Raw genomic sequence first — 13,854 nt, forward strand, 5'->3', positions numbered from 1 at the left:
AAGCTAGGGTTCCAAGAACAGCTCTGCTCTGAAATGGTCAGATCCGGGCAAGGTAGGGAAATCGGAGTTGAGGCAACAGTAATTGTTGGCTCAGATGACTCAGCTCCACATATCTTTGGGCCTGATAACTCCAAACCTAGGGACTGGATTGGAGAAGGAGATACAGGAGCACAGGCATGGATGTGGCTCACCAATCCAGAGAGGGACAGAGGAGACAAAATGCCCAGCTGGATTTGTGCCGTGAGAAAATTCATCATCCTGTCTACATCTGCTTTGGAGAGGCTACGGGAAGGCCAAGCAGATGAAGCAGCAGATGGTGGTCTAGACACTGGTCTGGGAGACTTTAACCTTGAGAAAAACACACACTTTTGGAACAAAATCCAAACGAAATTCCCACACCTTCGCCGAGGTACCAGTAAAGAAAAAATTTCTAAGTCAGTTTGTGCTGCTTCTTTTTTCTGTTTTTTGTGGAGACTTTAACCTTGAGGCAACTGGCTCAGGGGAAAAACTGGAGGAGCTGAGGGGAAGACTCTATCACAATTGGAGCAGAGTTAGTCTAATCCAAAGTTTTAGCAGATTTCTGAGGTGGTTCACAAGTTTGGTGGGATCTACTGGGAGACCATTTGCGTTCCTTGACTTTTTTGAGGGGTTTTGAGCCCCTGAAGTAGACAGCGATGCTGAGGAAGGAGCAGTCAAAGGTAGGAGGCCTTTTAAAATAAGCTTATTTCTCCAGTCTATTAAGGCACACTGGTTGAAGCCAGCACAGATGGAGCAGGAGGAGTTCAAATGAAAAGGCCCAAGATATACCACACACTCAGTGTAAGCATCAGACAGTGGGATTTTGTGCCCACGAGGCATGTTTTTTGAATCCCGCTGGTTTAGACACTGCCATTTTGGCAACAAAACAAACAAACTGTAAGCACAACAGGTAGAGGAAGAAAAACAATATGATAATTTATTATTATATATAAATATGTATCTATATCTTTATCTACAGATATATATATATATATATATATATATATTTACACACACACACACACACATATATATATATATATATATATATATACATACATATATATATATATATATATATATATATATATATATATATATATATCTAAAGATCAAAACAGCCTCACTAAGAAGGAAAAACGGACAAACGTTGGAAAAGGGTAGGGAGAAGAAGGGTTAGAAAAAGCGTTCTAAATCTGGATTTTAAGAAAACTTTTTTTTTTTATAAAAGTAGACTAAGAAAAAGATATTGATGATAACAGACCAAAATATCTTCACTCATGGAAAAAACCCTAAGGAGCTCAGAGAATCGAAATCCTGGTGCTAGCAGATGCGTGGCAAATGAGATCTGTGGGGATGATGGGAGAGCACAGCATTATGAGTAGGGAAAGCTCAGATTTTGGATCTTACAGCTTTAGTATACAGTCGAGTCGGTTCCAATTCTTGGATCCAAATCCACAGGTTGAAGAATAAATGGAAGCAATTTCAGACATAATGTTATATAAGCAACAAGGAATTTGCACATATTTTTAAATGTCCTATGAAGGAATGTCTAAGTTCAAAAACATTTATATAATATATAGGATTGTGATCAGTTCCCCGATCATAACCTGTTTATTATTGTGTGTTTGAAACAGGGATACCAAGAAATTCACCTCAGGAGTGAAGCTCAAGAGGTGAATTTCTTGGCATCCATGTTAAGAACAAATAAAGTTTTATGACAGGTGACTCAGTCATAATTCTTTGTAGTCCATTTAGCTTTATCTGCTTCATGTACTAATAGTTACAGAAAAAAAAGAGAAAAAAATACTGGGTTTTGATGAATTTCAAAGCTGTAAAGCACTTAGGGGGCGCTATCATAAAAACTTTCCGTTACATTTACACTCACCTTTCATGACTCTCAGTAGTCACACAATATCCTGATTTTTGCCTCTTTTGTTCAGTCTGTTCCACAAGAATGGTGGTTGACAAATCATAGAGGACTGAAGTCAATGAAGAGTGATATACATTCAAACTCCAGAGGTCACACCTTGAAAAAAAAACAAAAAAGAACCACTTCCGGCGAACACATGTTGTTATTCTGGCTACTGGCATTAGACCCAATCTTAATAATTTAAGCATTTGTTAAGGTCGGGTCTCATGCCACTTTAAGGCTTAACTCATTTGTCTATTTCCAAATTTTGGAGCATAATCACCATGCTCCATGCACTACAAATTGTTTGGTGGTAGGGCGGTGTGGTGGACTAGTTTTTTAGATCCAACATTGCTATTCAAGCAACATTCCTAAACCAGTACTGATATAGTACACTAAACCAAATAAACATTTTCAAACATACTTATCTATGTGGCTAAGAGAAGATTAGGCAAAAAATATGTTAAACTCCAAGCTTGAATATGGGCTTCCAGTGGTCATCCTTAATTTCTCACAAAAGTCAGCCTTACTATAAAAAAAACAAACTATCAACAGAATCTGTAGGCACATATCACTGTCACTCATCTAGGAAAGCATCAATGCCAAACCCTAAAACAAATAGTTACGAATTACAGCCAGAGCTATTACATTGCTTCCCTCTTTCAGATTTTGACTTTTATGTCGACACTTTCCATTATCCATTGCCATCAAAAGGTAGTTGCTCAGCATGTGGTGAACATGTTAGTGACTGATGGTTATCTCCCCAGTTGTGTTACCCATTGTTATGTTTCCTGCCAGTAATTCCATTTTACTGACTGGGTCAGTAAGACTGATATTCATGTGACAATTGCTTTCCTCTTTTCTCTGTGGTTATACAACTGTGCAGTTAGCATGCATAACAAAGGGCTCAACATAATTCTACTATTATGCAGCTGGTGTAGTTAATCAATTGTGACCAAAAAGTTAGTGCTTTGGCTGGTTGGCGCTCAACTATTTATATGGGAAATCCCTAAACCAAGGTATGCTGCCACTTAAAATATCCACATTTGATTAACTACACCTGAAATAGGGTCCAGACTATCGGACTTATTCTAGCACAAAAGGTGAAAAATTAACAATGCTAATATCACTCTTGCCAGATCTCACTGTGTAGCAGGATGAAACCCTAACCATGATCCAGACAACTCTTGTCTGATGAATGGCACGGCAGACAGAGGGAGCAGGTGAGGAAGGTGGAAATGTGTGAGTTTACCTTGGATTCTCACATGGGGTAATTGGCTAGGCTTAAAATGGCCAACAAAGGCAATAAGCCTAGTACTAATCTATGAACAGGGGTTGGGAGGGTGGCCTAATGATTAAGGTGTTTGCCTTACAAACACAAGGTGCAGGGTCTGAGTCTCACAAGGGATAATTGGCTAGGCTTAAATGGCTCACAAGGGCAGTTAGCTTAGTACTAATCTATGAACCTATGAATCTATGAACCTATGGTGGACACTGGCTTACCAGGCCTGGGAGGAGGATGGTAGCAGTGGCTGTTGCACTTGCAACAAAAGTGTAGATGTAACACCCACAGCAGCTGGCCTAGTGATGCTCACTTCATGTTGTTTATTAGGAAGTTGGTATGTACAGTAGTACAGATGTGTTTGACGACAACATAACTCTAGGCACTCAGCTCTCACCTCACAGGGAAATGAATGGGAGAATAAGTTCTTATCTGTGACAAATGAATCAGACAACTAAGGCATCCAAGGGGAGAGGCTTGATGGTCGTTGGGAGGGAGTTCCCCCCCCAAAAAATGAAAAAGGGCAGTACTACACATAAATAAATTATATGACTATCAATGCTTTCAGGAATCAAGGTGAATAGATATAGGTCTAGCGTTCAGTAGCCCTCTAGGTTCTAATTTATAGTTATGATACTTTGTAAATGTAGCAAACATAATCTTTCATCTTACTAAGATGCCTTCTAGTCATTTCAGTTCTAATGTACCTTCCATGGAAAACAGCACACTACCTCTTGCTGGTGGTTTTCACACTTGTAACATGGTATTCAATTTTCTGTACTCCAAGGTATATTTGGTGCAGTGAATCCTGAGTCTGTCATGTATCTATATTAATTAATCCAACTGTTTGCAAATTACACTGACACATTTCTCTGCCTCTGCCCCACGCCATGTCTGTAAAGGGTCCTTGGACCAGTTCATATACCCAGCTAATGAACAATTTAACAAGCAAGCAAATAAATTCATATATGAAACAGCTAGTTCAGATACAAAGGGACAGCAGTTGCTACAACTGTCCCAAGCAATAAGTGGTGCAACCTGATGTATTTCCTGAAAGGTCTAAAACCCCTACAGGTGGTCTTATAGTTTCTTAAAGCTGTAAACCATTCCCCTGGCTAATACAGAGCAACAACAAACACTGTGCTTAAAAATAAAGACAGTAAAGATTGTATAGTTAATACAAACATTGTGCTTAAAAAATAAAGACAAAGATTGTAAAGTTAATACAGTGCGGTGGTGGTGCTGCGGTAGCATTGTCGCCTCACAGTAAGACGCTGTCCGGTTCGATTCTCAGCTAGAGCGTCTTCTGCGTGGAGACATGCGTGAATGGGCCTACCTTCATTGAAGGTTGTACGTCAGGGCTGGTAACTTGGCACGTAAAAATCAACTACCAATCATAAGCGGACCGGAGTTCCGCTCTGGCGACCCCTAACCGGGAAAAGCCAAAAGACACAACAACATTGTAAAGTTAATACAACTAAACTGCATATGAAAATATATTAGATATTTATAAATACAGCAAATTATATATGTATTTTTATATATTTATGCATATTTGAGGGTGGCACAGTGGTGCTGTTGCTGCCGCACAGCATAAGGTTTTCTAGTTCGATTCGCAGCTTCTGTGCAAGGACTGAATGTCCTCCCTTGTGTATGCGTAGGCTTTCTCCGGGTACTCAGGTTTCCTCTCCTATTTCAAAGTCACAGAGACAATGTAAAGGGTTTGATTCTCACTTTTGGTTACTGGCTAGGCATGTAATAGTCTGCAGATTGATTGCCTAATGTTTATCTATGAACCTATGTAGTAGGTGGATTAAACACTTTAAAATAACCATAGGCGCGAGTGTGCGTATACATGTGTGGTATGGAAGAATAACTATGGTAGAGCTAGCCATCTAGTAGTATGAACATTGGCTCTAAATGCCAAAGTGACACCCCAAACCTATATATAAAAATGGGAAAAGGAGTTATGGATGGATGGAAGGATGAATTTATAAATGTGGTCTCTTATACACCATTCCTACAACCCATTAGAAGCTTCTCTCCTACAATAAAATCCTTTCTAATCCAAAGTACTGGTTAAGCTTTGATGTAGAACTAAGTCAAAAAATGTAGCAGGATAATAGCTTAAAAATAACTCTGACAGCAACAACATAGCTTAAAAGAGTCAGAGCACTTCAAAAAGTATATGCAATAGCTGTCTAACTTAACAAGATCACAATGCATTTGGTCAGAAAGCTTGAGTTTTCATAATTACTGGAATAAAACAACAGGTAAATTATACAGTGTAAACAATTTCAGTTTAATATAAACAATTTTACAGAACAGGAAAACATTAAGAAAAGAAAGGACTGATGACTGTATTATCCTATTATTAAAGATGAGTGCGTGGGTGAGTATGAAGATAGAGAGTATGGAATATATCAAAGTAAACCTGAGCTGAAGAATATGTTTTTGGAGGTGAGTAAACAATAAACTATGACTGTAACTCTTCTTAGGTTGGTACTAGGCTATCAGCCCTACGGCCTATACAAGCCTAACCATAACAATTCCCTGGCTATTACTTCACTGGTCCCCTGTCTAACAGGGCAACTGACATGATCCCTGGGGTGAATTTCCTACTTCTCATCCAATCGTCACGATTCTTTTTGAAGAGGGCCAAAGAGGCACTCAGCTTGATATGTATGGGCAGTCTATTCCAGAGTATGGGGAGTCTCTGGGTCAGGAACCTATCCCTCCAGCATGAACTTGAGTTCTTATCGTAAAATAATGTCTAATACAACATAGTTTAATTACAACATTCTATAGAGTCAATGTGGAATACTATATTAGGACAATGGTTAACAAGAGTAACTGTAAAACTGACTGTAAGAACATAACCTAACAATATCTGAGCATTCTGAGTATTAAAAAAGCCCTGTACAATAGCTGTGTGAAAAAGTACAGTGTACTTCCTAAAAATACTGTACTTTAAAGTGTTTTTAATATGTTATTAAGCTGCGTCATAAACTATAATAATATATAACTATATAATGTCTGCTATAACTACCTGGTGATAGCTTAAAAATTACAGGTGATTTTGTTTAAACAGTATTTCAGTACTCTGGTACTAAATGCAATGTTTCATGGATATAACAACATAATGAATTTCTTGTTAAACAGAATAAGAAACCCACATATCTTTGTTCTGTGTTTGGAAATTTCTGTGATGATGTCAAAGAGAAACTGTAAACTGAAGACAGTGAGCTCCTCTTATAAGTAACAAGGAGCAGACATCATAAGAGGAAGAAGAGGTTACAGGCAAAAAACAGAAGACTAAATCCAATTCTAGAGAACTAAGCGAGTCTAGATTATAGATGGATCTACACATGTATACACTTCATATTTCAGTATGTTCCAGTTTAAATTTTGAAAGGAAGAGACATTTTGATAAGGGTGCACAGATGCCAGTCAGAGATTACAAGTTAGGGCAGCCACAGACTAATTCAGAAATGGGCATAAGCAAACAGACATCCAGTTCAAGCTATACAGTTACAAGCATTGCTAAGAAATATTTCAGAGAAACAATGTTGTGATAGGAAGGGATTAGGTATCTTAAAAGTAATCTCCCAGCTCAAAAATAAGTAAGACAGGCTACTTGTGAGCTGAAATGGCTTGTTTATTTATTGAGCTTTTGTTCTGCGTGTATATAAATCAGGAAATAAACATAACTGTTATACAACCACTGTATCATTATTCTAATGTCAATTGTGAATCGAATGTCTAGTTTTGTTAGTGTATGTGCTTCACAACAAGCCTTGGTTATGGTTGAAAAAGGTCTGTGGATCAGACCACTCATCCAGTTCAACAACTGATAAATAAAATAAACAAATACATGAGAGTAAATTCTGCTTTTACAGTTTTTGTTGAAAAGGGGAGATTACTTTTTAATAAAACAGGGCAATTCAAATTAACTGATTTGATGACTATTATATAACCTATCAGACTATAATCTTTTGACACATATTAGGTGTAGTAACATTTTACTCTCAAGATATATTTTTCGTAATGATCTCCACTTCTCCAGCATTAGTTTTACTTAGGATACCTAAATGAAATATGATATTTGAATGTCAACCACTCACACCCAGTGTGTACAAAGAACTTTCTGGATGTAAAAGGTAATATAAAACATTTGTATTTGGAATACAGATCTATAAAACAGAAACCTTTACTAATTCAATAACTATTATGAGCAGGGAGAATAACTATCAAATGAAGGTTAATAATTTTGTTTTCAAGCCTCACTTTGAAAGAGGTAAAGCTCTGTTTTACATGTGATATGTACTGGTATATCATCTTTCAGCTTATTATTTGAAAGTTATAAAGGTGAAGCACAACACTCTTTAACAGATGAATGTGCAGTGATACCTGGTTAAGTAGTAACACCACTTTAGCTTACCCATGGGACCAAAGGAATCTGGATTCGCCAGTCATCACTAATAAACTGCGACGAGGCAACATTACCGCCACACATCTGCCATCTGGATGCTTAAAATCCATTACAGTCTGAAAAAAAGCACACAATTTTACACTGACTTTCAGACAGTATGAGTATCTACTTCACAGAGTCAATGTACTTTTCATAAACACACCTACCAAATGGGTGTTGTTTTTCTTAAAAATGCTTTTACTTGAAGTACTTTCTTAAGAACTATTCCTGTTGAGTGATAGTCCTAACCTATATTCCTAGGAATCTTCAGGCATCAACATAAGCAAATATGAAGGATACTAATTACTTCAACCAGTACTTAAATGTGTAAAGCAAATACACCACAAGACAGATTGCTGGCTCCTCCACCTCCCCATGACAGTACCCAATTTCCTAATGATATGACATGGATGCTGTCTATTTAAAACAGGAGATTTCAGTGGCGCAAATTTTTTGTCTTCTTATTGATCATGTGTTGGACAGAAAAGAAAACATGAAAAGGCAAATGCAAGCTATAGCCAAAAGTCTCCTGCATAAGAAAAAAAAACAAGAAAAAAAAGGAAGAGAAAGGAACCCATCATTGTTAAGTGATTTTCCAGAAAGCAATCCAGTCTCTGAAGTTGGAACAGTAGTAGTTGATCTGAGGCTGTAGTTTAACTCAAACATTTAAAAACTGATACCCACACTAGCAATGGAATACAGGAAGGAAGAACTGGGGACTAAACAGTCCTCCATCAGATCAGTGCTGTCTCACTATCGGCTGGAGGGTTTTTCCTTATTTTCAAGACCTACCACTGTTGCTCCTCCCTCCCATTCATGGTTCACAGTACATACAACGACAAGAGTACAATGGGGGTGTGTAGTTTATTGTCCCACTTTCAACACAGCTCAGCTACGCCCAAGCTATATTTCCCCTTTTATTTGGAAACACCCCTTTATTGTAATGTCCCTGGCCTCTACTAGGGATTATTCCAGGGAACGCCATCTGAACTTCCCACCCCCATGCCTGTCAGTTGTCTAAGCTGCTAATTAAACTGGGGGTTGGGCTGGGCTATAGTCAGAGCTTTATTCCTCTATGCCATTCTTACTTCCTTGGAAAACTAAGCTGTCATCTAGGCATTGCACGTGGAACACCTTACACGGACAATTAACATATGTACGGATATATTAGTGAAACCACTGCTCTTCTACAGAAATAAGTTTTTACTTACCCATCACTTTTACATATATATATATATATATATATATATATATATATATATATATATATATATATATATATATATAATGCACTGCCAGTACCTACAATGACATAATTTTGTGGGTGCAGTTATACAGAAAAACTGAGTAAACAAACTACACATCAGACAACATTATACAATATATAACATAACTAACTTTACCATGAGAGATATAAACAGAAATAAAATTAATTTGTAAAACAGACACTTCAGAAAGTGACCAATACACTTTAATAGTTCATCACTGCTTATTTAAATGTGGATAATCAATCATAAAGGTAAAACTTATTTAATAATGAATGCTGCAAAGAAACCATTGTAACATCAGCCATGTACTGCCATAATTTAGATACAACTAAACAGAATCACAACTTATGAAATAAAGACACATTCTATGGCCCACGGCAAGAACACATAAATATCTGAATAAAGTCATTGTCAATACTTCAGTCAGGAGATCACTAGCCTTTAAGAAGAAGCAACATACTGTTATATATTTCAGAAGACTATTTTCTAAGTTTGACAAGTACCCTCACAAACTGACAAATGTCAAGTTTCTAAAGTTAACTATATGTAAATAGCCCTTCTTAGTTTGCAACACTTCAGAATGAACAACTCTATACATCACTGAGGCTTGAGATGCACAATCTTAATAGCTACTGCTTACTAATTCTGTATACTGTCTCTGAGAGGTAAAAAGGAGTGACGTGTGTGATGTCTAACAGTGAATTTAACAAATGCATGCCACAGACCCAAACTTCAATATTTTCAATGAGTGGATTAAGGCAGATTCCATCTGCCATTAAAATATTGAAATGAAGCTAGCACTTGATCAGGATTAACGTACTGAGTCAATTCTGGCAACAAGGTGATACTAAGATTTTCCCACTTATAATTCTTAATAGCCCCAACGTGGAAGAGCCAATCCCCTTAGTGTTGGTGGCAGTGGCGTAGCTAGAGTTTGTGCCTCCCTGGGCTGTCTGAGTTTGTACCCCTCCCCCCTCACAAAATCATGGTCAAATGCCCCCCCCCCCGAAGCCATTCCAGTGTCCTATTACTTGACTATTTCTCCCCATTTACCATAAACAGTGTCATGAGCATACTGCTTTATGCTTTACTTCTACAATGATTATTTGGATTTAATTTAAAACTTTTATTTTTATTTTTAATGTTATAGCACAAACAGTGACAGACATCTACTAAACAAAGCAATACAGTCTTACAATGAAAACAGGCTTAGCATTAACATTTCTCTGCCTTTGAAACTCACATGCACTGAAACCCACATTCAAAGAAAATGCATTTGGCCAGTGGCAGATAAAGTTTACTTTTGGGCTGTTTTCAAATCAGAGCCCCCTTGCACACATATTTAGAACCATGCAAACATACATGCGTTCTTTGATTCACCTTCCTGATTGTATTAAATTATATTCCTTGTATAATACAGCACACTCATTAGAGAGGGTTTTATTTTAAATTTATTGTTTTGAACATTTTTCCAGTAAGCAATGAAACAAAATGCATGAACCAATAATGACAAACTGCCCAATTCAGAAAATTTCCATCATAAGTCTACTCAGATTTCAGTCGTTACAATCCACCAATATCAGTAAATATGTACAACTTCTGCAGAAGTTATCTAAATAATTCGACATTAAAGAGATCTGTAACTAATGAAGAGGTTGCTGCTATCAAACAACTTTACATTTTGTTTCATCTACAAATAATGTGCCTGCTGCTCTTGAAGAATAAATTGCCTATGGTACATTCAAAAAATGATAAGCCATTAATACTGCAATAGGAAACGGATGGCAAACTGATAATAGGTTCTTAGTTACTAGGTATCTCCTCCAAAGGAGGACATTTCTCAGCACATCAGCACCCACCCCTTTAAAGTAACACAGTACAGTATCAGCAATCTATCTACATACTGTGGGAGTAGAACCCACAGCCTTCTTAATCAAAAGCAAGTATACCACCTGTTGTGCAACTAATAATGCAAACAGACTTGGCATAAGCAGCACTAAACTTTTGTTCCCCTAACACTCTCAGCTCCTTGTAAAATCCATTTGACACTCAACTATAGCTCTCAACTTTGCAACACAAGAAATCTGGAAAAAGTCAAAATTTATCGGCAGGGGGGAAACAAAGGCCCAAAACCAGGGACACATTTTAAACATTGCTTGTATACTCTTAGAAAGTTGCTAGAATAAAATGTTATGTTTCCATGCGATTCCTGAAATACAGGAAGACTGAAGCTTACATGGCTATCATTATTTAGTGAAGTCAGTTCTCACTGATTTGCCAGAAAACCACAAATTTTAAGAGGAACAGACCAAAAGTATGAGCCAGACATTCTGTGAAAATCTGTACAGTTGAAAGCTATGGACTCAACTCCTTGAATCATAAGTGGTGGTATGAGTAGAGAATTCAAGCTCTTGTTTCTTGTACCTAAGGTACAGGGTTTGAGCCTAACACTAACCAGATATACCTAACTTTGGCATTTTACACACATACACACACACACACACACACTTCGCAAGATGAACAATCCCCTTGCTTGGAACAGAACACTTGTTGGCAGCAGCAAAATGAATGATCCCCTTACACATTTGTTGGCAGCAGCAAGCAAAATGAATGATTCCCTCACACAGGAAGAGAACACTGCAGCAGCAAGCAAAATGAATAATCCCTTACACACATACCACACACACACACACACACACACACACACACACACACACACACACACACACACACACACACACACACACACATACACACACACACACACACAGGAACAAGCAAAATGAATGATCCACACACCTCACTAGCAGCAAGCAAAATGAACAATCCCCTTACTTGGCACAGAAAATTTGTTGGCAGCAGCAAAATGAATGATTCCCCCTTACTTGGAACAGAACACTCAGCAGCAGCAGCAGCAAACAAAATGAATGATCCCCTTACATACTCGGCAGCAGCAAGCAAAATGAATGATTCCCTTACTCATACACACAGGAACAAAACACACACAACACTCGCTGGCAGCAGCAAGCAAAATGAATAACCCCTTTACTTGTAAGAGAACATTCATTGGCAGCAGCAACATGAATATTCTGGTGAAGCAGCAAAATGAATTACCCACTCATTGGCAGCTGAATCAGCAAAATGAATTATCCCTTTACTTGGAACGGGTTTGCAGGAGCAAACAAAAATGAATGATCTGATCCACTTACACACAGACAAACAGAACACTCGATAGCAGCAAAACACTGTACTGTATTTAAAATTGCATGCACTGGACAGGACGTCGCACGCACAGACTTGATGCTATGAGAGTATTCTTAAAGAACAACACCCTTACTTTAAAAACATTTTTTTTGTTATTTTTTTTTTTACTTAAACTATTAAAGCAAATGTTACTGTCACAAAAGTGCTGCACGGGGCAGACCGCCCGTCCCCCCCCCCCAGCTAAGCCACTGGTTGGTGAAAGAATTTTACACAGTGGCTTTAATGCCTGGGGTAAAGTTACTATGTAATGCCATTGGGTTAGATGTCTTTTAGACAATGAAGTACCAAATGAGAGACCAAAGGGCTTTTTTTTTAAATACTGGACTCAATCTTGGCCGAAATAGGAAGGGACGCTTGTGTCACATATAACAAAGTGATGAATAGTGAAACTGTAGGGAAATGATATCCAGTGTGGGGCAACTAACACTGGTTCTTTGAATTCGGCTACATTTAATATAAGTCAGAACTTGCTTTCCTTTTTCTTTCCTTAATAAACTGATCAAAAAGAAAATCTTTATTAGCCACATGTTTTTCAAAGAGACCAGCAAGTGCTGAAATGCATAAAATAATAAAGGAGCTACAAACATTATTACAGTAGCATTACATACCATCAAATATAATATGAGGTATTTCTAACAATCAGCCCACTGGTAGAACGTGGACCACACTTATTCAAGGTTAGCAATCAACACTGTGGTTTGGTTAGAATGCATTATGATGCTTAAATACATAGGCTCTGAAGTGCAAAAGGACAGTGAGAACTGAATGTAAGAGGCATAAAAGAAATATGTTGCTCTATTTACAGAGAACATTGAAAGTATTCATACACATGAAAGTATTCATACACAGGGCAAATAGTGAAGTGAAGATGTAACATCAGTGGATAGCTTTTACATCAAAATAAGGCAGCCATCAGTGACTTTCATTCTTAAAATGATCAGACTTCCAAAGAGCAAAAATGATTATTTAAAGGCTCTACGGACAGGAAAAAAAAAAAAAAAAAACGTGTTGGTGAAAGTAAGCAACCCTGTGTGTTCTACTTCCTGTAATAAAAAAGGAAGGCTGGGTACTGCTGGTGAGTGTTGTCACTGCCAGATTACAGTAAAGACATCCGACTGCCTTTATAAATGCATCAGGGAATTTCATTACCTCTGCGACATACAAAGGCACGCCTGACAAAGTTCAAAGTATTTTCAAACTCTTATCAACCATACCTCTCAACCTCTTAGACCAAGAAATCTGGACAAAGGCCCAAAAATAGGGACAATTTTTAATTATTGTACTTACAAACTTATAAAGTTGACAGAATAACAGGTTTTGTATTAGCATGAATTTTCTGAAGGGTATGAAATCTGAAACTCTGTTATTATTTTCTAACTTCAGTCTTTAATGATTTATCATTAATTTGCCAGAAAAAAAAAAACAATTTTATGAAAATGGACCACAAATATAAGGCAAAAATCTGGACATTCTGTGAAAATCTGCACAGTTGTGAGGTATGAATTCGTAACTGCAATAGCAGGTGCAAAAATTGACTTCAAGTCTTGGCGTTTAAACCCTAAAGGTCCACAGGTGGTTGGTCCTAGATCTGCCACACAGGTACCTGTGTGGTTTGTTAGTTTAATGGAAAGTATAATTT

General features: G+C 37.5%; 1 protein-coding gene across 1 annotated transcript in view; it reads right to left on the reverse strand.

The window, feature by feature from the left end:
* The window catches only part of ALKBH8 (alkB homolog 8, tRNA methyltransferase), a 1,100,659-nt gene that overhangs the window by 162,783 nt on the left and 924,022 nt on the right, over positions 1–13,854 (reverse strand). Inside the window, exon 7 of the mRNA XM_044072605.1 lies at positions 7,654–7,760. Within this exon, the coding sequence (XP_043928540.1) occupies positions 7,654–7,760 (107 nt within the window). The remainder of the gene's footprint in view (positions 1–7,653; positions 7,761–13,854) is intronic.

Source organism: Protopterus annectens, chromosome 5.part0 (genome assembly GCF_019279795.1).
Source record: "Protopterus annectens isolate FY-2018-M chromosome 5.part0, PAN1.0, whole genome shotgun sequence".
Lineage (NCBI taxonomy): Eukaryota > Metazoa > Chordata > Ceratodontiformes > Protopteridae > Protopterus > Protopterus annectens.